The sequence below is a fragment of the Scophthalmus maximus genome, chromosome 11 (genome assembly GCF_022379125.1).
Source record: "Scophthalmus maximus strain ysfricsl-2021 chromosome 11, ASM2237912v1, whole genome shotgun sequence".
Classification (NCBI taxonomy): domain Eukaryota; kingdom Metazoa; phylum Chordata; class Actinopteri; order Pleuronectiformes; family Scophthalmidae; genus Scophthalmus; species Scophthalmus maximus.
Genome location: NC_061525.1, coordinates 8,299,977 through 8,321,515, shown reverse-complemented (window position 1 = coordinate 8,321,515; position 21,539 = coordinate 8,299,977). Strand labels below are relative to the sequence as shown.

The window sequence follows — 21,539 nt, the reverse complement described above, 5'->3', positions numbered from 1 at the left end:
TAGTAGTCTTGCCTCTTCCAAATCCGTGTTTCATGCACTGTAGAATAGACATAGATTGAGAATAGGGCGTCAGTCGTCGCTGGGGTAACACGCAAACGATGCGACCCTATGTTGCGTGGCGACGTCTCCTACAGATCTACTTATGAAACTGAATTAATTCATTTAGAAATCAGTTTTATCATTCTTCAATTAACCACCAGATTGAATTCGTCGTTGTTGTCGTTGTTGATTTTAAATTCCAAATGGATTGCGGATTATCCGACGACGCGATGGACTGCACTGTGCGCTACGGACCCATTACGCGCTGACGTCACACGCAGACGGCCGCGCGGTCACGCACGGGCTGCGCGTCCTCGGGACTCTGGCGTCGGCGGAGCTGCAATGTGACCACATCGAAGTCAACATCGAGCATCGCACCGGCGCTGGCTAGCTTCACGACTGCGTGCACTCGTGGTCGGCAAGAGTGACATACACCTTCGTCAATCCAGTTCTCTTTTCCGACAAACCAACCATGGAGGCGGTGACCGCGTTCAACATGGAGGTACAGTCTGCTCGTGCTTTAGCCCGCTCCGCTCCGCTCGACCTGAGTGCCAAAGTTAACGACAAGTAATACAAGCTGATTTGTATCCTCTCGAGCGGTGTCTACATTCATCTCAAACCACGGAGTCGGGGGATTCGTGGAGAGGTTATTGTTGGTGGTTGCTGTGGACGTAAACGTGGCTCGAGTGGGTTCGTTAGCCATTAGCTAATGTCGAGCTCAACGCCTCGACTCCATCGGTCTTCTCGCAAGGCCTGCGCTGTTGGTGCCGAGCTAACTGGCAACCTGTTATAACAACCGAGACCACGACGGAGAAGAGAACAACACAAACAACAACAACAACAACAACAACAACACCAGCGTCTCACTGCTGTAGTGTAGCATTAGTCGATGTCACGTGTCATGCTTTTAGTTTCTCACAGAAAGCCCCCGCGCTAACGTTTATCAGCGGGTTGCCAGATAAACGTCGCCCCTGCTGCCTGCTAATGTTGCCAGGTCCGAGGAGGTTCCGTGTTGTCCGTTGTTATTGTTGCTTTTGTTGTGAAAACGCACACCAGCATGATTTAGTCTGGCGTTTTATTTGGTAGCTAAATGTTAATTTGTGTGTGTGTGTGTGCGCGCCGGGGGCAAGGAACGGGGAGTGGTTCGTTCGTGCAACACTTGAGAACCTGCTTTCCAAAATAATATGGCGCTTTCAAAATGTTGAGCCCGTGTTTGGTTCCAAATACTGAATATGCGTCCAACAACAGAGAGCCCTCTATATGGGTTCTGTTTCTTGCACATGCTTGTAAAAAGTTGATCTTCTTCACATTAATTAGATCCAAGCTGTAGCAATAAAAAAGAGTCCAATCTCCACATAGCAACATCCAATCTATTGAGATACTTGACTGTGATTATAGTTACATAATAAATGATTGTGATACATTCTCAACCATTCACGAGTTAAGAACTGAAATTCTTAGAATTTTCAGTAACTAAAGCATCGCTGAACCCAGATCTTGTGAGAATGGGGACAATCTTTATCGATCCCCCAGCAGCTGTTAATGGATTTGCAGGTTGATGAAGGACAGTGCACACTGCGGTTTAAAACAGGATAACTCGTATTTATATTTCCAAGTTACATCAGGAAAGTTTTTGCTTTGACTGAATCTGCTGTTATTCACCGGTAAGAAATGGCTGTGTCGTGATTTACATGTGTTTCATGCTGCCTAATTTCTTACAAAGCAGGACAAAGCATCTTTTCCAATGTTATTGTTTGCCAGTGTCTTTTTACCTTAATGAACTGATATGATTCTTTCTTTTAATCCATCAGTTGTTCTCCATGATTGAAATGAAGCCTCCAATATCCCGCGCTAAAATGATGTCTGTAACAAAATCGGCCATCAAGGCTATCAAGGTAACGTGAATACTGTTAGAAGGTTGATTATCATATTAAGGAGTGTTTTATGAAAGTGTGGATCTCCTAGGCCTTTTGATTTAGTTCTTTTAGAGTGGGACTTCATACCCAGATCTTTATGACCTGTATTATGACCAACAATGGGTTTTGAAATATGGAATAAATAGTCATTCCTATCTTTCATCATGCAAAAATCAAAAGCTTTTCTCGTAGATATATAAGCCATACCTCAAGTAATCCTAGAACTATACATTTTAATTTCCATATCATTTTCTCACCTTTGTAGTGTCATTTTTTGCATATGAAAATGTGATCTTCTTTACTGGAAGAATATCTTATTTATCAATTTACCCATTATGCTCAGATGTGTGTTTACAGGAGTGGAGATAAAACTCTTGAATTCTTTAGGGCTAGTAGTTTGTAAATGAGGCGTTTACTATGCCGCAAACTGAGCTCTCCTTTGGGATGCGATATTTCCAAAGGGATCATTAAACTGAATATTACTGGTTAATGTTGTGTTTGTTTGTGGTGTGGCACTGGGATATTTTGAAGAACTTGTTTGTATCTGATTGCCAGATGAAAAACCTATCATTTAAATAAAAAAAATGGTGGGTTAATCATTTAATACCAGACCACTGGCAGATTAACTGGCTGATTAGACAAATCACATAGTAGATGAGAATCTTATCATCAAATGTTCTTATTGCTGTTCACAACCCCTTTGATTATTCCTGGCATGATTTAACTTTTATCTCATATGTTGTAACTGATGTTATTTTCTGTGTTTCATTAGCTTTACAAACATGTTGTCCAGATTGTTGAAAAGTTCATCAAGAAGGTAGGTAATGCAGAGCTTCTTACTGTACATTATGTTCAACATTTGAGTGAGAGAATATAGCTAAACTGACATTGTATTGTTATTTTTTTGTTTGTTTCCATCAGTGCAAGCCAGAATTAAAAGTCCCTGGTTTGTATGTGGTTGACTCCATTGTTCGGCAGTCACGCCATCAGTTTGGTGTTGACAAGGATGTATTTGCGCCAAGATTCTTGAAGAACTTCACGGAAACCTTCCAGAATCTGTACCGCTGCCCAGAGGGGGATAAGGTACTCTAAGAATTTGTTTTTTATATTTTATGTAATTACTATGAAGGATAATAAGAAATGTCTAAAGAGTGGGGTTGTTTTTTTTTAATATATAAATCAGACCAAAATTGTCCGAGTCCTGAACCTGTGGCAGAAGAATGGTGTGTTCGACATGGACATCATTCAGCCTCTGATGGATATGGCTGATGAAGCAATTGTACCTCCTGCTGCACTAGAAGGTAGAGAAATGTTTCTAACATTACACTTGCGAGATACCTGAGAGTAAAGAAAAGTGAGGCTGTAATGTCTCCACTATTTGATGAACTTCATATGATTTCTCTTGTCCAGTTCCTTCTAACCCCCAACCAGAGATACAGCCTCCTATCACTGGTGCCTCTGCTGTGCAGGCTGTGCCTCAGCTTCCCAGTCCTGATGCCTTAGCTGCTGTGGCACAGCTGTTTCAGTCCCCCCATGGTCAGGAGGTAAGCAATAAATTGGTGTATTTGTCCCTGCAGATTTACTATACACGTGTACACTTGTGTCACAGTTTCATGGCAGTATAAGGTGTATCTAAATTCTGAATGACCCCCTCCCCCCGCTCTAGCTGCAGAGGATGCTCCAGAACTTCCAGCAGGCAGATAAGACCCTGGCAGCCACCATCACAAACAACATACCAAACCCACCCCCTATGTCTGTGACCCAGCTTAACCCATACAGTGCACATACAGAAAAGAAAAGTTCCTTAGCTGAGGTAATATTGTAGCTCAGTGCCTCAACATATCCTGCTCTGGACCTATACAGTTTACTTTTCTCATGATTTACTTCATGGTGTAATTCATGGCGTTTTTCTTCAGAAACTCCTTGATCGTTTTGACTATGATGATGAACCTGAAGATATGACACCTAAAGAACTGGGTGCCCAGCCACAGTGAGTTTAAAAACATTTATTTATGACAATACTTTGATTGCGTATATCGGTTTGTAACAGCCACACTCATTGTTTTTGTATTTTATCATGACAGATACACACCTGAAAAGGTCTTTAACCAGTTTCCTGGTCAGATGCCCAACACAGAGAATGTTTATCCACATATGATGGGACAGACCGATGGTACAGAGGTATGCAATTATATCTACTTTATATAATAACTCAACTAACTCTCCAGTATAACAAAACAACTGCTTAATAACAGTATGCTGTCTGCAAATTGTTTGATGCAAATTAAGTTGCTCTTTTCAAATGTTGTCCTAAGAAGTGTGAATCCAAAATATAGTTAAAGTGAAATATAGTTAAGATTTATCTTTTGATTATATAAAGACCGTTAAAATGTGCTGTGATCAGTTGTGGCTTTTCTTTGTCATCCAGCAGCGCGGTGGAGCAATGAGTCACGGTGAACATCATTTGATGCCAGATGGATACCATTCCATAGATGAGGCTTATTCACAATTGCGGGTAAATCTCAAATCTCAATTTAGTTTAACCTGATTTAAGGTCTCCTGTCAGAAAAGCTTTCAGCTGCAGCGTGACCATGTTTGAATTTGAATGTCAACTTTTTCTCATGAATTAGTTTTCTTGTTAGCACAGTGGACAATGCTATTGCTGCTTTAATTGGCAGGGATGTTTCTGTGTTGAATATGACTTTTTTTTTTAATATAGCTTGAACCTCTGCTCAATTATTATTGGAAAAATAAACTTGTCATGTCATAATTTTAATAGAGAAATTCAAGAGAAGACTCAAATATGAGGCGGGAGGGCAGACACAGAGGCTTCGGCAGGAGATCCAGATCCAGATCTGGTTCCAGGTAAGAGGCTGTGCTCATCACAGACAACTGTATAGACAATTTCTTTTAGATGTTTTCAAATAGTCCTGTTTTTATTGTGGTTCATGTAATACTTACAAAGCCTATTTTATGAATGCTGTTTATATTATAGTGGGCTAAGCCATAATTTAATAATCTGCAGGAGGAAACATTACATTAGAGAGCATTAGAGAGCCCTGAGCTCTTTGGAATTGCATAACTTGGTGACATCATGTTCAACTTTGTGTTTCAGATCTCCCAAAAGAAGAAGATCGAGATCTTCGTCCCGCTCAAGAAAGTCAAGGCATAGAGGATCTCATTCTCGCTCCAGAGAACAACGCTGGAGATCTCGCTCTCGTTCTCAGGACAGGAATGAAAGAGAGAAGGACAGAGAGCGCCGACAGAAAGGTCTTCCCAGCATAAAGAGCCAGACACTCAACGGTATGTGGTACAACAGAAACAAACCTGTGAATGATGCAGATAATTCAGTGCGTATAACTACTACTACTACAACATGCAAGTTGTCTAGTTTGATGATTAATATTCAAAATCATTGAGTAGTTGAGTGTATTAAAACAAGCTACCAAGACTACCACAACCTAAAGTGATTATTATTAGTCACTTATGTATTGTTTCTTTTCAATTTTGAGTGACTTGTCTGGTGGTCTTATAAGATTAACCTGCATTTTATTGCCATATTTATTTATGCCTTTTTCTTGTGCATCACAGTATGTTTATGTATTTTATATTGTTATCTATTAATATTAGAGCTTGACCAATAAATCCTCCAGGATGATGTATCAAGTTATATTGGCTGTGGACGTACTTAGCAAGATGTTCCCTTGATTTGGCGCCTAATAATAGCTTCAGATAAACTCTGGAATACATTTTTACACAAAACAAGAATATATGCACTTCCAATATTAGTGATAGTGATGGAGCGCATTATAAACTGATTAAAATCTAAGAATGTGATCTAAAGAACATGTCACAAGAGCATTTAAGGGTGTGTCCAAAGCCATCATTAATAATTTAACGGCAGAAAAAAATTGCTGCACCTCTAGGGCTGTCACTTTTTTTTTTTATTTAAATTTCAATTCGAATGTTGGGGGAAAAATTCATAATCAAACTTTAATGACCTGTTGTAATTAAATATATATATATATTGTCTAGAAATGCATCACTGTCAGAAGTAGTTTGCTTCAGCAGATGATGCCCATGTCCAGCTTCGAATGCATCATGTGAATTTCTTGAACTTGATTTTTGGAGGTGACAGCCCTACCAGGCACATTGTTCAAAATGGTTGTATGTGGTCTTGTAATAAATCACTGGCCTTTTTTGAGTGTAACATGCAATAATCCTATCAGAGTGCCACCTTCTGGCATATTGCTATCTTAAGGGTGGATTTGCCCGGCAGTAAAAGAAAACACTTCTTTGCGGAGGAAATAGTTTCACTTTGCCAGGAGACTGCTTGTATAACAAGCGGAGTGGACATTAATTGTGCATCTGCGTATGTAGTCACATATCACTGTCTCATACATACCAGTGAAATAAATACTCATCACGAAGCATTCCCATTTAAATAGAGACTAAAACAGTCTTTAATCTGTTTTGCTTGTAGTTTGCACCACCACGCTTTGGGTTGGACAACTAGACAAGAAAACCCAGCAGTCTGATGTGATGTCCCTTTTGGAAGAGTTTGGCCAAATTGACTCCATCAATGTAAGTTTGGGCACATCACTGTATGCTTTGATGATCTAAACCTGATGTTATCCTGTATGTCACTATTTTTGCTCTGTGTGTTTAGATGATTCCTCCGAGGGGTTGTGCCTATATTGTTATGGTTCACAGACAAGATGCCTATACAGCTTTGAACAAGCTCAGCAGGGGGTCATACAAGGTCAATCAGAAGCCAGTTAAGGTATGTTATCTTTCACATATTTCGTTGGTTCTGTATTACTTCTTTTGTTTGATAGTTTTATAAAAAATACCTAATGTTCTTCCCTAGATTGCTTGGGCTTTGAACAAAGGTATAAAATCGGCACACAAAAAGTTCTGGGATGTTGAGCGTGGAGTAACATACATTCCTTGGAGCAAAGTCAAAGTTGAAGAGCTGGAGAGCTATCGAGAAGGGGGTATGCTGGACACAGAGACACTAAATCCAGGTAAATATGTAGCTATTTCTTTAGCATGGCCAAGATTAACCTGTTTTGTGCAGTTTTCCTGATGTTGTCAATATATTTTATTTTACGCACAGAGTGGAATCATGCCAAGGACCTCAACAGGCAGCCGGCTATAAATGGAGCATTGGAGAGTGTACCAGGAGATGGAATGGTCACTGCTCGCATTCAGGTACTGCTAACACAGTCTTTAAAACACCTTCTTTTTCATATTTCAAGTGCTGTAATATTATTGATTTAATGACCTTGGTGTTGGAAGCTTACTTCACAATTCATCTTATGGAGGCCACAAGGAAAATAAATTATTGCTGTACATGAGTAGTGGAGCTTATCTGAACCACCCTCTTTAACAAGTGTTATTCAACCCGAATAATGACAACCCAAATATTTGCCTATTCCTTCCTTCCACAAACCTACTCTGAACAAACACACCAAAAAGCATGAACTGTTGAATGTAAAAAATGCCGATGGGAAAGCCACACAAAGCCGTTGTGCTAACTGGGTCTAAAGCTAGTGTCCAACTTCCTTGCTCACTTTCTGCCAAGCCCTCTCCTCCTTCCCAACCCGGTCAAAAACTCTGGGTGCCCACATACAGCGACAATAATTTTATCCTCCATTTCTGATGCAACGTCAGGGTGACTGATGACAGTGACGGAGTAAGATGTCAACGCACAACACGTTGTGTGAATATTTTGCTGGAGTTCAGATTGCTCGAGCCAGTGAAGCTAATTTTGCGTCTTTGCGGGTCACATCGCCTGGCACAAGTGACACGAAATTGGAGGCTAATCACATATTTGCATTGACTTAGTATTTAATCTCATTGCGCGAACAATTTGCGTGACAGTTAGTGTCAAGGCACCATAAGGCTTAGTGGCAGCAGTATAAACTATATCCACGTTTTTACACTGAATGGTTTATTTGTCATATTTTCTACCTAAAATGCAGATGAAGTAGAAAGATCAAGATACTTATGATATTGGGTAAATCGGATACATTCTGAATATTGTAGATTTGTTAAATATGTCACTCAATCCTACAAAGAAACATGATCAAAGTGCTTGATAATAATTTTCCTTCAATACTCAAACTTAAATGTTGGAGCTTTGAGAAAAACTCCTTTCTAAGCAAGTTTGGGAGCACTTTGTTCTTCCCAGTGTGTAGTCTTGACTTGGGCTTGAACACTGAGCTTTCTCATCAAGCTCAGGCAGCCAATAATGGTAACATGTCGCAACTGCCAGTGCTTTTAATAAAAGGTGAGTGCCACAGAATGCGGATATAATGGTATTTTTAGGTGCTATCAGAGAAATCAAAGTAATTTACTCTGTAATAGGGAATTGTCATCATGTCACATAATTCTCTGACTCATAAGGTTTGTTATGAGTCACCTAATAAGCAGACCAATCAAATTGGCCAGTTCAGATAAGCCCCTCTGCTGATTGGCATTGCATCCTATACATAGCTCCTTTTTCCTTGAAAAAGATTTGCATCTTCACTCATTAACCTTGTATTGTGCGGTTTAACTTATTCAAATAAAAGTGGGTAATACAAAACTTTTAATTACTGTTGTATGTGTAGAGGGAAGCATTTATGTTACTCTATCTCTGTTTTCAGTAGTGAAGCTCTAATCTAGAACGTTTCTCTGGGTTTGGCAAAATTATCAGTAATTGTGTACGTAAATGTTTTCACGCATAATTACCAAAAACATTACCTGACACAACCCGTATTGACACAAAACAGAAATGAACTCTGAATGTGAGTCTGCAATAACTCAATTGAAGCAACCGGGTAAAAGTGATAAAAAGTATGAAAATATAATTTATGACCGGTTAGATGATAATCCAAACTGATGGCAAAATCTGAGTTTTTATCAGGTTTTGGCAAAATTTTAGATTTTGTTTTGTTTTTCAAGTCTTTCAATGAACACAAGATGAATAAATGGTCGACAAACTAGCTTAAATAAAACATGATCCAGCTGGACTGTGTGGCGCCTACCACACTTAGCAGGCCTGCTTAACGTCCCTTGGAAGAAAAGTTACAACAACTTACATGTGGTGGTGGTCGAGAGTATCTGACTGTAGGCGACTGGTGGGACGTAAAGGTCCGATTGGGAGGAAGACAGTCAAAGTGGGAGACAAGGTAAGTCGGCAGAACCATTAGCATCTTGTGAAAAACTAAGCCAAACCAGCCAACTGAAGAGGAGATATGATTTTTGAATTTGTTTCAGAGTTGAATTTGTTATGGGGAATATTACTTAACAAAACTATGCCAGGATTCTTCATTAAAGGTTAAATGGTCAAATCACACTGTCACTCCTAAGAAACTTTTTCAAAAAGGTAGATCAAAATTGTTCTTTTCTGTTTTAAACTCACTGTCCATATACTTCTGTACATATAGTAGTTTTCCTTTTTGCAGTTATTAATTCCTTTCTATATACTGGGTGTGGAGCTCAAACGTACCATATAAAAAAAAATTATAATTTGTGGGTTAGGGTTAGACTAAATTCTGAATCTCAAATAGGCACTGACTTTTCCCCATTAATAAATAAAACCAAATACGTATGGCCAAATGGGGATGTGTCCAAATGTGTACCTGCACAACAGTGATATTACACTGTATTAAATGTATTTGGTACTAAGCTTGGCCTACAACTTTTGAAAGATTAATGAGCAGATCTTCGTCATACTTAATGCAGTGCATCATCACAGTGCCATTCCTGGTAAGATGCAATTTCAGGGCAGTGAATTAGGAGAGATATTTATTATTTTACAATTATTCATACTGTTGACTCCTCATTGAGCAGCATAGAGTCAAATGGGGCACGAACTTGGAATTATTGTTCGGTTTTGAATATTGCACTTCTAACACTTAAACCGAAAAGCAAAGGTTCATAGTTATCTAGGCACAGACTATTGCAAGTTGTTTCCCTCAGAAGCTTATAAAATAACAGGAAACAGGAAACCAGTAAATGGCACACAACATTTAATATGTACCAACCTAGACATTTTATCATCAATTTAGAAATTAAGAATAATATATGGACATGGAAGCATTGTTTCATGGAAGACAATTTAACATGTCATCACAGCATCTTCAGGGACTGTCCCCTAAGAAGGATGAGATACCTTGTGTAGGTTTTGTATTGGATGTGACGTAACAGGAAAAAGCTAACATGTTTTTAGTCTAAATTTAAGTTAGAACTGTCTTTGCTAGGGTAAAACGAAAAAATCTCCCTGTTTTTTTTTTGTATTTCCCTGTAAATCTTTACAGAAGAGATTTTACAGAAATCTGCACTTGACAGCCTTTCAGGTCTGAAACTGTACCATTGTTTTATTCTGGTCAAATCATTAAAAAATGTTCTGCAGCAGCCATGTTAAATATTCCAATAATGACCATTCAAATTTCTAGATTGTAGTCTTGAATCCTAGACATAGCTTTCAAAAAGTGTTTTAATTTTAACATACAAACCACTTATATCTGCAAACGCGTCACCCTATGTAAAATTCGCCATTTTGGCTTAAAGACATGGCATCTATGTGAGGAGTAGATCAGGAGGATGATTTCCTTTGAGTTACATGCGCATCCGCCTCTGTGCTCTGCCTGTGCAAATCACGCTTATTGTAAGATTAGTTGACCACATGTTTCGATATTTGGATAGTAATTCAAACTAAGGTGACTCTCTTTTGTCTTCAGTCAAATTACTACCAATAACATTATCCTGTCTGCATCACTATTGTATGCAGCCAACAGACACTTTCTGCCCAGACTGCATTTTTGTCATTCAAAGCCCACAGCCAATGTCTTCTCTGTTTATATCTTCATAATGCCTCCAATGACACTAATGTCGTACTGACACGTACTCGTGAGGACACGTCACTCTCCCTTATCCAACATCAATGCTTGTGAACTCTCCAACAAAGCTATAATTTCACCACATCTGCACGCTAGATCAGCAAATGTGCTGTATTTTGACCGGCTCCTGTCTGTATGGCATATTGGGTTTGTGGTGTGGCTGTCAAATTACATGTCATTCATCTTTTGGCCAGTGTGTGTTGCACTGAAACGATGGATTTTCAATGTCTGACATCTTCAAGCGCAGCAGAAAGGAGGAAAGAAGTGGTCGAGGAAGAAAACGTGTCAAGAAAGACATGTGACTAAGCAGCGCCAGGTGAACATGCAGTCGAACTGAAGTGTTCTGCAATGTCTGCTCAACACACAGGGTTGACAGAGCTTTTGTCACTTCTCTTCTTCTCTCTTGTAAGGTACTCAGTTTCTTTAGCATCTACTCAGTATCTACTACATCATCAAAATGAACAGCAGACATATAATCCCACAATCAATCTTTTCATCCCAGAATTAATCCGAATGCTCCATTAACAATTTAAAACTTTTTTTCTGGGAAGTTTCCCCACCCACGCACACAGTGGTTCAGGTTTAGGGGTTTCTTCACCCGATTTTACAGGACTGGGCTTTGGTTTGTTTGATACCCTAGATCAGCCAAGTTCTTCAGCGCAAGACTAAGTGAATGATCTCTAATCCTGTGACTTGTTCACAATTTCCTCCATTGCCTAATCTCGTGCCAAATGCCAAACATCACTCCCAGCATTTTGGCTCTAATGCACTTGTGCTGTTTGAAGATTATTGGGTCTGATATCAAAGCTTGTTTGTATGACCTCAGTGTTTAATTGGAAAGTCTGAAAATTTTAATATGCTACAGGTAACCAGACTATTTTTACAAAATATATGTAATGGCAGCTTTTTTTACCTTTGCCGTGGAGGTTATGTTTTTGCCCTGTCTGTTGGTTGGTTGGTTTGTCAGCAGGATTACGCAAAACTATTGAACGAATTTCCAAGGAATTTGATGGAAGGATGGGACACGGGCCAAGTAAGAACCCGTTACATTTTGGCACGGATCCAGGAATATCTTTTAACTTTCTTTAACATTGCGTGATGCGGCACTTTTGGACATTTTCACCAATTTCTCCGGGATTAATGCACAGGTTTTGGTGAAAAAACTCGGCACAGATATCTATGAATTTATGCAATTTTGTGCCGGTTGATTGCATTTAAAGAGACGGTTTTGCCATGGCGCAGGTATGCGCTCTGTTGAGTGCCAATCTTTGTAAAATGCTGGAATTTAAAATAAAACCCAGAAGTGAAAGTCCAAGGCAATGAAAACAAAATGTTACTGCTAATTTAGCAAACAATAGAAGATGCTTTAACCTCAGAGAATGCAGAGATGGTAAATGTGCATTTGACATTAGGATTATATTTGAAAATCTCAACCTCTTTGGCCTCCCATTGCTCCTTCCTGATCATGTCATCCCCTTATCTACACTATCTTTATAAAAATAAAAAAAGCTTAAACAAAACATAAAATTTGAATATATATGAATGGGAAGTAGTCTGAAAATGATTTCTTTTTCTAATATTTTATATTATACCTAATCATGCAGCATTGCAAATATTTTGTTATGAACTTTGAGGAACACACGAAAAAATGTGTAGAGATGGGCTTCCCAAGTGGGTCAGTTAAAGTTCTGAGACAAAGGGGAAGAGTGCTGTAAGGTGCAAAAGTTGCAAGTGCGGGTTTTCTGTGTTCTACATTCCATTAAATTCCTGTATTCATGCACATATTGAGCACGTTAATATCTATTACTTAACATCTTTAGGATCCTTTTCCCTTGAAAGTACCTTGAACTTCAACGACATGTACTGTAGAATGCAAAAAAATACAGATAACTGTTACAAAATATACCGGCCAGTGAAATAGCAATCTTAAGTTTAGTTTTGCGTTTCTAGACATTAACCTATCTTTACACTTAATTGTTGTATTAAGAAAACATACCACATATAGTTGATTTGTAATACTAGACTGTACACATATACACGATACAGATACAACTTTCAAACAACCTGCATAATGCTGTGTAGGGCCTCTCCAGGCAACCCGAACAGCTCTGACCTGTTATGGCATGGTCTCTACAAGACCTCTGGTATCTGGAACCAAGACATTAGCATCAGTCTTAAAGTCCTATAAGTTGCGAGGTGGGCATTCATTGAGCTGGCTTGATTTTTCCAGAGCATCACAGATCCGATTGAGATCTTGGGAGTTCAGAGGTCAAGCCAACACCTTGAGCTCTTTGTAATGTTTCTATCCCAGCAGATTGTTCGGTTGTTGGCCTCTGCCAATTTGACTTTTTCCCATAGTGCATCTGGGTGTCATCTCTTCCCCAGGTAAATGGTGCACATGCACCAGGTCATCCTCGTTATGTAAAAGTAAACCTGATTCATCAGACCAGCCCCCCGTCGTCCATTGCTCCATTTTTCAGTTCTGCTGTTCCCATGCCTATTGTTGGCAGTGGACGAGTCAACGTGGGCACTCTGAACCATATGTGGATACGCAGCCCCATATGCGTCAAGCTGTAATGCACTGCATGTTCCGAAAGCTTTCTGCAGTATCGCGGTTTTCAGCAGTTTGTGCTACAGTGGCCCTTCTGTGGGATTGGACTGCACGGGTCTGTGCCCAAGACCCTATCCCGTATTACCTGTTAGCCTTGTACCACTTTGTTGGCACTTACCACTGCAGGGTTACCTACACGCAAAATACCTGAAGTGTACAGGTGTCATTCTAATCGCATTAATGGTATTTATTTAATCTGTCAGTGGTTTTAACATTATGTTTGATCGATATAGATGTTTGTAATTTGAATTGAAATTAATATAATGAAATCTGCAAAATTATATTTATGATGTTTCTACCTGGCAGCTGCAGAATTTCGATTAGTAATTGCAATCTCTCAGTCAATCTCAACCATATTTTTAGGTGGATGTGACTCTGATAAAGGGCTTACCTATGCTAAGTAATTACTTTATTAATTAATTACACATTAGATTTATATTTGGATTTGAGTTCACAGAGGTTTTGAATTTATTTTCCCTTGAGCCTGTGCTTAAAATAGAAATGTTATATTTGTGAATATTCTCTAGAAACAGGAGAGATTAAGAAAATTATTATTTATTTCTACTTAATTCATTTGTTTTTCTATTATTATTATGCCCATATTTATACCCATATTTTTAAGAAACTGCTCCATATTGTAGAAGTTGCAGACATCACTGCTCTGGCCCTCTGGAGCCTTCTTACGTGTACTGATTAGACTCAGGTTGCTAAATCATTGACATGGATTATAATGTAAATCTCAAGTCTTCTCCTTTCAGTCGTATTCCTGTGAAAAAAAAAAAATTCCAGGAAAGAGGAATTCTTCGGTTACATCACGTAATACAACAGTGGTCTTTATCCAAGTCTGGAGAACATCAGACTGACATGAGTCCTCACCAAGGTGAGTGTTATAGAAATGATCTTTGGATATTGGGATTTCTTCCCTTGGATGATACTGTGGAAATGGTTGAAAGGTAATGCAAGGCGCATTCATAATGAAAAGGAACTTTGAATTTTCCCATGTCGTTAAAAAAAAAAATCAATCTCAAGGCCATGTTATCGTAGAGCTTCCTCGTAACGGTCTTCTCATCGCCTAAAAGAAGCAGGTAAAAATAACAAAGGAATTATATAGAAGAGTGAAAGCCCTGAGTTGATACCCATCAGAATCCTGATCAAAGGTTGCTGGTTGCCTCCAGGTTTCCTCTGAGGAATAAACCTCCAGAAAAAATGAAGCGGTTGTTATCCTGTATTTTCTGCTGATGGAGTAAAACACAATGGTAAGGACAGACTTCTGTAATGCTACCCCAGAGGCTGTTAAATTTATGAAGTGCTTGTTCTTTCTTTCAATTGTGTCTTCATAATTTTTTTAAAGCATGAAAGGTCCTGGCCTGGCCAGAAATATGATAGGTGCTCTGTGATTGACAACGTGGCTGCAGGTAATTAGACGATCCGCCACAATCTCATACCTCCAGTTAATGATTTGGAATAATTTAGTGAAAATTGCCTAGTCTTTGTTTTTGCATTTAGGTAAACAATTATATAAAATCTGGATAACATAAATTTCACATCCATCAAGCAATTGTAATTTATTTAGACAAAAATAAAATAAAAAGCTGTGTCAGCTGTTAAAGCTGACATATTTAGTCCACTTTAGCAAAATTAAGCTAAAATTTCAGGAAAAAAGGCACCCACTCCCTTGGGACCTCCCATCAAATGAGGTTAAGGCACCGGCAAATGGAAACATTAAAGCTACTATGTGTAGGATTTGAAAATGTTCCTCTTTGGCGCCCCCGAATGGCAGTTTTAAAATTGACGTGTACACCACTTTCAAGACAGATGAGGCATTTCAGCCAAGATACACAATTTCTCAGTTTGAAAAGTGTGTGTTTGAGCAACCCTATGTTCTTGTGTGTGCACAAAAATCTGATCTGTCAAACTCCTGTCATAACCCGCAATGCTCAACAGTGCCTCTTCAGGCTACTTTCATTCTTGTATTCACAAGGAGGGGGGAAACTATTTTTCAACTGTTGAAGAGGCAGCAAACAACCTAGTGGTTCCAGGTGGTATTGTTGTTCGGTCACTGTGGTAAAGACGCTGCAGTAAGGACGCAGAGCCGACTCCAGAGGAAGTTGTCAACACCACTGGAGATAACGGAGAAGAAGAAAGAAGTATGTACACTGAAGCTCCTACGTCGTTTTCTGGCTCCTTGCGCTAACTAGCGGCAGCATTAGCATCATGGCTAATTCAGTGCCAGCAGCCTCACCAGTGTCCAAAGCAGAAAACAACCGTGAACAATCTCAACTTGAGCAAATAACCTAGAGTTAAACTTCCGATAGTTTTAATAAGTAGGCTGGTTGTGTTACTTACTGATCTAGTTGAAAGAAGGCAAACTGCATACATGTTTTTTTGAAGCCTCCCGAGCCCCAGAGGTGTCTCCATGGAGTGAACGTTCATCCAAGGTTCACTCTTTCTATCACTCTCCTTTTGTTCTTCCGTGAACAGGACTCTTTTTGTCTTGAGTTTTTCTCAATTTGCTGTTCTACCATCTTGCCATTTCCATCATTGGGGATAGTTACCTGGAGAATGCTATTCTCCACCATCAAACAAGGCTTATGGTGAGCAATATAAGTTCGGATGGTGCCGTTTTTCTACCTCTTTTGCACTGTTGCAATCAGTTTTAATCATCATGATGACAAATTTAAGCCAAAAGTTTTCTGGTTCTGCTTTAAGACTGAACTATTGCGCTACTGTAGTTGATCTACCAACACAAATTTAGATCCTGGGCCCAGTTTTTTCAAAAGTTATCCAACTGGATTTTGGATAATGGAGTGGATTCAATCTTGAAAATGACTTGTTGAAAACTAAAACACATTATGGATTTGATCACCTAATCCAATCTTGGTTTTAATCTGGATCAAATCTTCAGTTTGCGTTCAAAACATTTAGGTGGGATTGAGATAACTTTGACCCCCCCCCCCCAAAAAAAAATCTGCATTATTCCGATCCCATCAGAAGGGTGAATTCAGACTGGATTTCAGGAACGAATCGAATGAAACTTTGAAATTGGTCAAATAAAAATGTATATCGTGTAGTATATACACATTTATTCATACATATTCAGTCTTTTTTTTTTAAATAATTAGTGACAAAGTAGATTAAGTAGAAGTTCAGCTTTCAGTACAGTAAGGTTAAACAAAAGGGTTATGTCTCCCTGAAATGATCCTCTAAATAGATGTCAATGTCACCATTTAAATTTTCATTTTCATTTATCACTTAATATAAATGACAATCACACAGTAAAAAATTGTTTTGAACTATTGCATCCCTTATTGCATGTCCAGTCGGTCCCTCGTTCTGAACTTCTTAAATGAGAAACAGTAACACAGATTCACCAGGCACAGGAACAAATCACCCTCACAACTGCGGCAAACCAAAGCCAGAATTCAGATCCACCTGATAAAAGCACGGCTTCAAACTTGTTATTTTTTGTGTTTATTTGTTGTGGGTCAGGTGATGATCTGACAGTTTAAGGATATTTATATTGTTTTCTGTGTTTTCCGTTTCTTCATATAAATACACTTTGAGTGACTCTGGCTATTCCACATGTTGTTTTTCCACATACCTAGTAGCCTTCAGTATGATATGCAGTTCCATTGAAACCACTGGTAATTGGGATTTGGTAATCTTGAAAAGTTTGTATCAGGTTTATCCAATCCAATTTTTTGCTTTAAAAAAACGGGACGAAAGTAAAATGGATTACGTGATCCTGTATAGCAAAACATACAATTGCCAAATCTGGATCATTTTGACCCAGGTACAAAAATTTGAACTACTGGGCCCTAGTTAATCAAGCAACAAGCACCTTCCCCAAAGTCTGAACCCAGTGCTGGAGTACCTTTACATCCACTTCTTCCGACAGCCACTAGGTGTCAAGAAAAACCCCTCATTGAAATCCTACAATCTCTCCAGAAAACAAAACAGAACTATATTGTGTTTTTCTGGCTGCCTTTTATTCTCTTTTTACAAATCTTGTGATGAGGAACATTGCAGTTTCAGGAATGCACATATACACGTGGTGCCTTCAAATTCTGTTCCCTCCCTAGTTGTGCATGTTTTTTTCCCCTCATCATTTTGTAATTTTATTTAGTAGAAATAAGTAGAAATTCAAACTGTCTCATTCAATTTGCAGGGGTTTCTGCCATTGTGTGTGTATTGTATACATGATAAGCAGTAGACATGCCCTCCTGCAGAGAACAGTCCTGACGGTGTCAGAATTAAGGTGCAGTAATATTTCTGAATGGCTTATATATATATGATTTCTACCAAATAACAGAATTCATTTTAAATATTGTCTTCAGTTGCTTTAATGTGTTTGGTTTATGCAACACACGGTTAAGTTTAGCTAGAATTGGGTGCTTTTCATCTCAGGGGTGATTTTGTTTAATATGCACAGATGAGATTTTTAAACCAACATGAATCAATAGGGATACTTTTTTTGTTGTATTTTTTGTCACCATGTTTCACAGTGGAAAGGCAGGCCGGTGCACTTTAAAAGATGCAGCAGGGTGCATTCTTTATCAGTAACAAGATTTATAAGTGAGAAATTCTTTGTAGCTTGTGTACCTGCAGCCACCTTAACCACCAAGGAGTGAATATCAAGGCATTTTGCAGCATCTGGTAGGAAATGAGTTTTAACTTCATATGCTCAGTGACTGACCAGCAATTATACACTCATGAAAAACTAAGGTTTGTAGGCATGATATTACAACAACAAAAATCCAGATGTAATTAGCAATTTGGATTAATGAGTGCATCACAGATCTTATAAATGTGTTTATCTAACATCTCACTAATTACAATTCAAATTGAATTATGCAAGAGTGCAGTTATGTCACAGGATGTTTGTTTTTAGTTGTGTATTTTGACTTCCACAACAGAACTTGATTCACTTTACATCAGAAAAGTTTGCTAAGATTTCATTTCTAACTTTAGTTTTTCTTCAGTCATTCATCATAATGCCAGTCAAATACATCTGATTATTTGTCATCTATAGATTTTTATCATTAACAATTTTAATGTTTGATATATTTACCATAAGCTGTTTTAAAACAGAATTTTCTTAATGACGTCACTGTTGGTGTATAAGCCCTGTGATAGCTGATAAAGAATGAATATAATCAGCCAACGGGGGGGACCAGTATTTGTTGATTGTAAAATATTAACACATTTTATACATTTAAAGTTGCATCAGTGTCTATATAGCTTCTGTCAGGATATCTCAAAACACATGAATACATTTTTATTAAAGTTAGTATTAGTTTGTGGCAGTGTGTCTATATTATTGTGTGGATGCATGTATGTTTACATAACCTGTCCAGGGGTTTTGTACAGTTGGTACTCCTTCAGTAACTTAAAACTTCGCTTTACCCAAGTCTTCCACCTTTACCTGGAGAACAATTGTGTTGGCTGTCACGGTCAATTAGTAGTGGCGTGCTTGTATGGACATGAAACTTGAATCATCATTTGGGTTGTTTGGGGGGTATTAAAGGAAATAAAGTGCACTGTGAAGCATTGTTAGGTTGGCGATTTGTACCCTTGGAATGCGGATCAGGTTAAATAATTTACCTCAAATGTCGGTTTGCTTCATCAGTCATCACCAACTCCGCCAATTAAAGCAAATTGTCCTTTTACATGTTCCCTTCATAAAGGAAAACATCCTTCCATATAGAGAGACTGTGAGCAACTATTTTGTAGTGTTAACAAAAATCTAGTGTCTTACAGATCACAACATTATGTTCAAAATCTGCAGTCTGTAGGGGGTAAGTGTCAATTTCAATACAACACAAAGTGATTCGAAAGCTGTAGAAGTGTAGAACTTCCCCTCCACCTGAATATCCTTTATTATATAAAGAATTACATGGACATCTTTCATTCTATATGAATTTGCAGGATTCAACATGTCCAGCATAAACACACTGTACTTGGGCAACAATGTTGTGTCTCATTCCGATTCTAATAGGGGGACAGTTTTTATTTTATTTTATTTATAGTCAAGGACTAGTGGAAATTGACATTTGATCCTTTTGACGAATACAATATCCTATCTATAAGTATGATGGCACTGAATATATCCAGTCTCGTGTCACAATATTTTATAGATCTGACGACAGATTGATTCAGATCATACCACGTGTAAAGACTGTTTTATTTGTTTGTTTCTTTTCTCTTTTTTTTATCAGTGCTGTTCTTCTACCATACATCCCTTTTCACAATTATTGATGCCTGAGATTGTGTACGGTCTTGGTTTATGTGTGGGTGTAATTTGAATTGTTATCTCTGGAGTGTAATAATGAATAATGAGACAAAAATACTTCTTCGTACATGAACAAAAAAGACAACACAACAACCAACAAAACACACACACGGGATGCAATCAAGAGGCTGCTTCATGCTGTGCAGCCAGAGGCTTTTAATACGGTTTCTTCTTTCAGTACACAGCTTTAAGGTGTCTTATCTTGCCTGTTTTACTTTAATCTTAATTGGGATGCCATTGTGCTTCTTTGTGTTCCAGGTGCCTGCGGTTCAACAGGTAACACCTATTGGAAGTCCGCCTGCTTTTCCTGGCCCCATCATGCTGTCCCCCACGGCCATGCCTCTAGGAGGAGGCCCGTTCATCCCCGCTGAATTTGACCCGACGAACTTGCCACCAGGTGAGACATGTATAAGGAGGCAAACACTGGGGATTTATTTAAAGGGTATATGTGAGAACCGTCATGCTTAATTAAATTTCATTTTGGACTGCAATATGGTATTTAATGATAATAATATGTACAGATTTTTACTGTAGCGTTGTCACTGTTCTTGTCTTTGTGTTACTTCTTTAAACTTTTACTCAATGGTCTGCCACAATATTTGATTTTTTTTTTTTTTTTTTTTTTTTTTGGAGCAGGAAATGTAAAACCTCCCGAGGACTCCACCAGGGAATCTAAAAGAGACAAGGGCACACCCTCCGATGCAGGCAGTGACAACCACCTGGGCTCACCTGTGGCACCGGGGATGACCATGCCGGGCCCAGCAGTCATGCACGGGCCCGGATCAGGCAGGCCACCTCTGCAGCATCCTCCTGGCATGCCAAATCCCCATCTACCACCGTTCCTCTCGCCTCCAAACATGCCACACATGCCCCCGCAAATGATGCCAGGAGGACCCATGTTTCCTCCAGAGAGGTTCAGAATGCCCATGCCCTTCGCTCCTCGAGGCCCTCCTTTCCATCAACATTCTTCCATGGGACCAGAGGGCATGGATGACAGGGAAGGGAGGCATTTCAGAAATGGGAGGCCGGGATTTGGGTGTTCACCTTTCCAAAGAGGGAGGTGGTAGAGGTTGACTCTGACCCGAGCGGAGAGGATCCTGAGGCACTCTGACAGATACTGATAGACATCAGGACATCTGGTTCAACAAGCACCGATATAAACAATCTAGGCTGCAGAAGCTCGGGTTCAGACTTCATTTTACACCACCAGAACCTTTTTTGTAGTAACAAATAACCAATGAAAAACAAGACGGGGTGTTCTGAATGTGGTCACTGCTCCCTTGAGTTTAACAGAGAAAAGACTTTGCTGTAAATACGTTACGTGCTTGTAGCAGTTTACTATCTTTTTTGTATATTTGAAATTGTGTAGCTTATGTTTCAGTGTGTTATCTCGGTAGTTTGAGGTTTAAAAAAAAGGGCAGTCTGTATTTTTGAGCTTATTCCCTCACCTGAGTTTTTGTGTATGGAAGAAGACTGTAAAACAAATCTATAAGTCATAACTTTTTTGGTATTTTATTTTTTAGTAACAATTCCGTTTGTACCACATTGATATTTAAGTCTTTACAAGGGAAGTTTGATTTCATTTTTGAAGAAGAGGATTTCATGTCTTGCCAGTAGATGGTGGAATAATGCCTGTTAACCATGGCCAACCTCTCTGTTGTACATTAAGATCACGCCTTATAGGATTATGTGAAGTGAATATTAAAAAAAAATAGGGACTACCATTTGATCAGGTGTTTTGGTTTTTATTGATTAACATGACACTTTTAACCATCTTATTTGTCTGAGAG

At 38.8% G+C, this 21,539-nt stretch overlaps 1 protein-coding gene across 3 annotated transcripts; it reads left to right on the top strand.

Moving 5' to 3' along the window:
- Window positions 1-309: 309 nt before the first annotated feature.
- LOC118294701 (SR-related and CTD-associated factor 4) lies at window positions 310-21,478 on the top strand. Of its 3 annotated transcripts, none has more exons than XM_035621668.2 (18): window positions 310-541; window positions 1,851-1,934; window positions 2,728-2,772; window positions 2,877-3,038; window positions 3,139-3,256; window positions 3,366-3,499; window positions 3,622-3,768; window positions 3,872-3,945; window positions 4,040-4,136; window positions 4,387-4,470; window positions 4,735-4,820; window positions 5,071-5,258; window positions 6,439-6,539; window positions 6,625-6,738; window positions 6,826-6,982; window positions 7,075-7,169; window positions 20,008-20,146; window positions 20,383-21,478. In XM_035621668.2, the coding sequence occupies exons 1-18, from the start codon at window positions 512-514 to the stop codon at window positions 20,814-20,816; spliced, it is 2,289 nt and encodes a 762-aa protein (XP_035477561.2). In that variant the 5' UTR covers window positions 310-511; the 3' UTR covers window positions 20,817-21,478. The 3 variants fall into 3 exon arrangements, with proteins under 3 accessions (XP_035477561.2, XP_035477559.2, XP_035477560.2); XM_035621666.2 differs by having other exon boundaries at window positions 311-541; window positions 4,384-4,470; XM_035621667.2 differs by having other exon boundaries at window positions 312-541; window positions 4,384-4,470; window positions 20,386-21,478.
- Window positions 21,479-21,539: the final 61 nt, after the last annotated feature.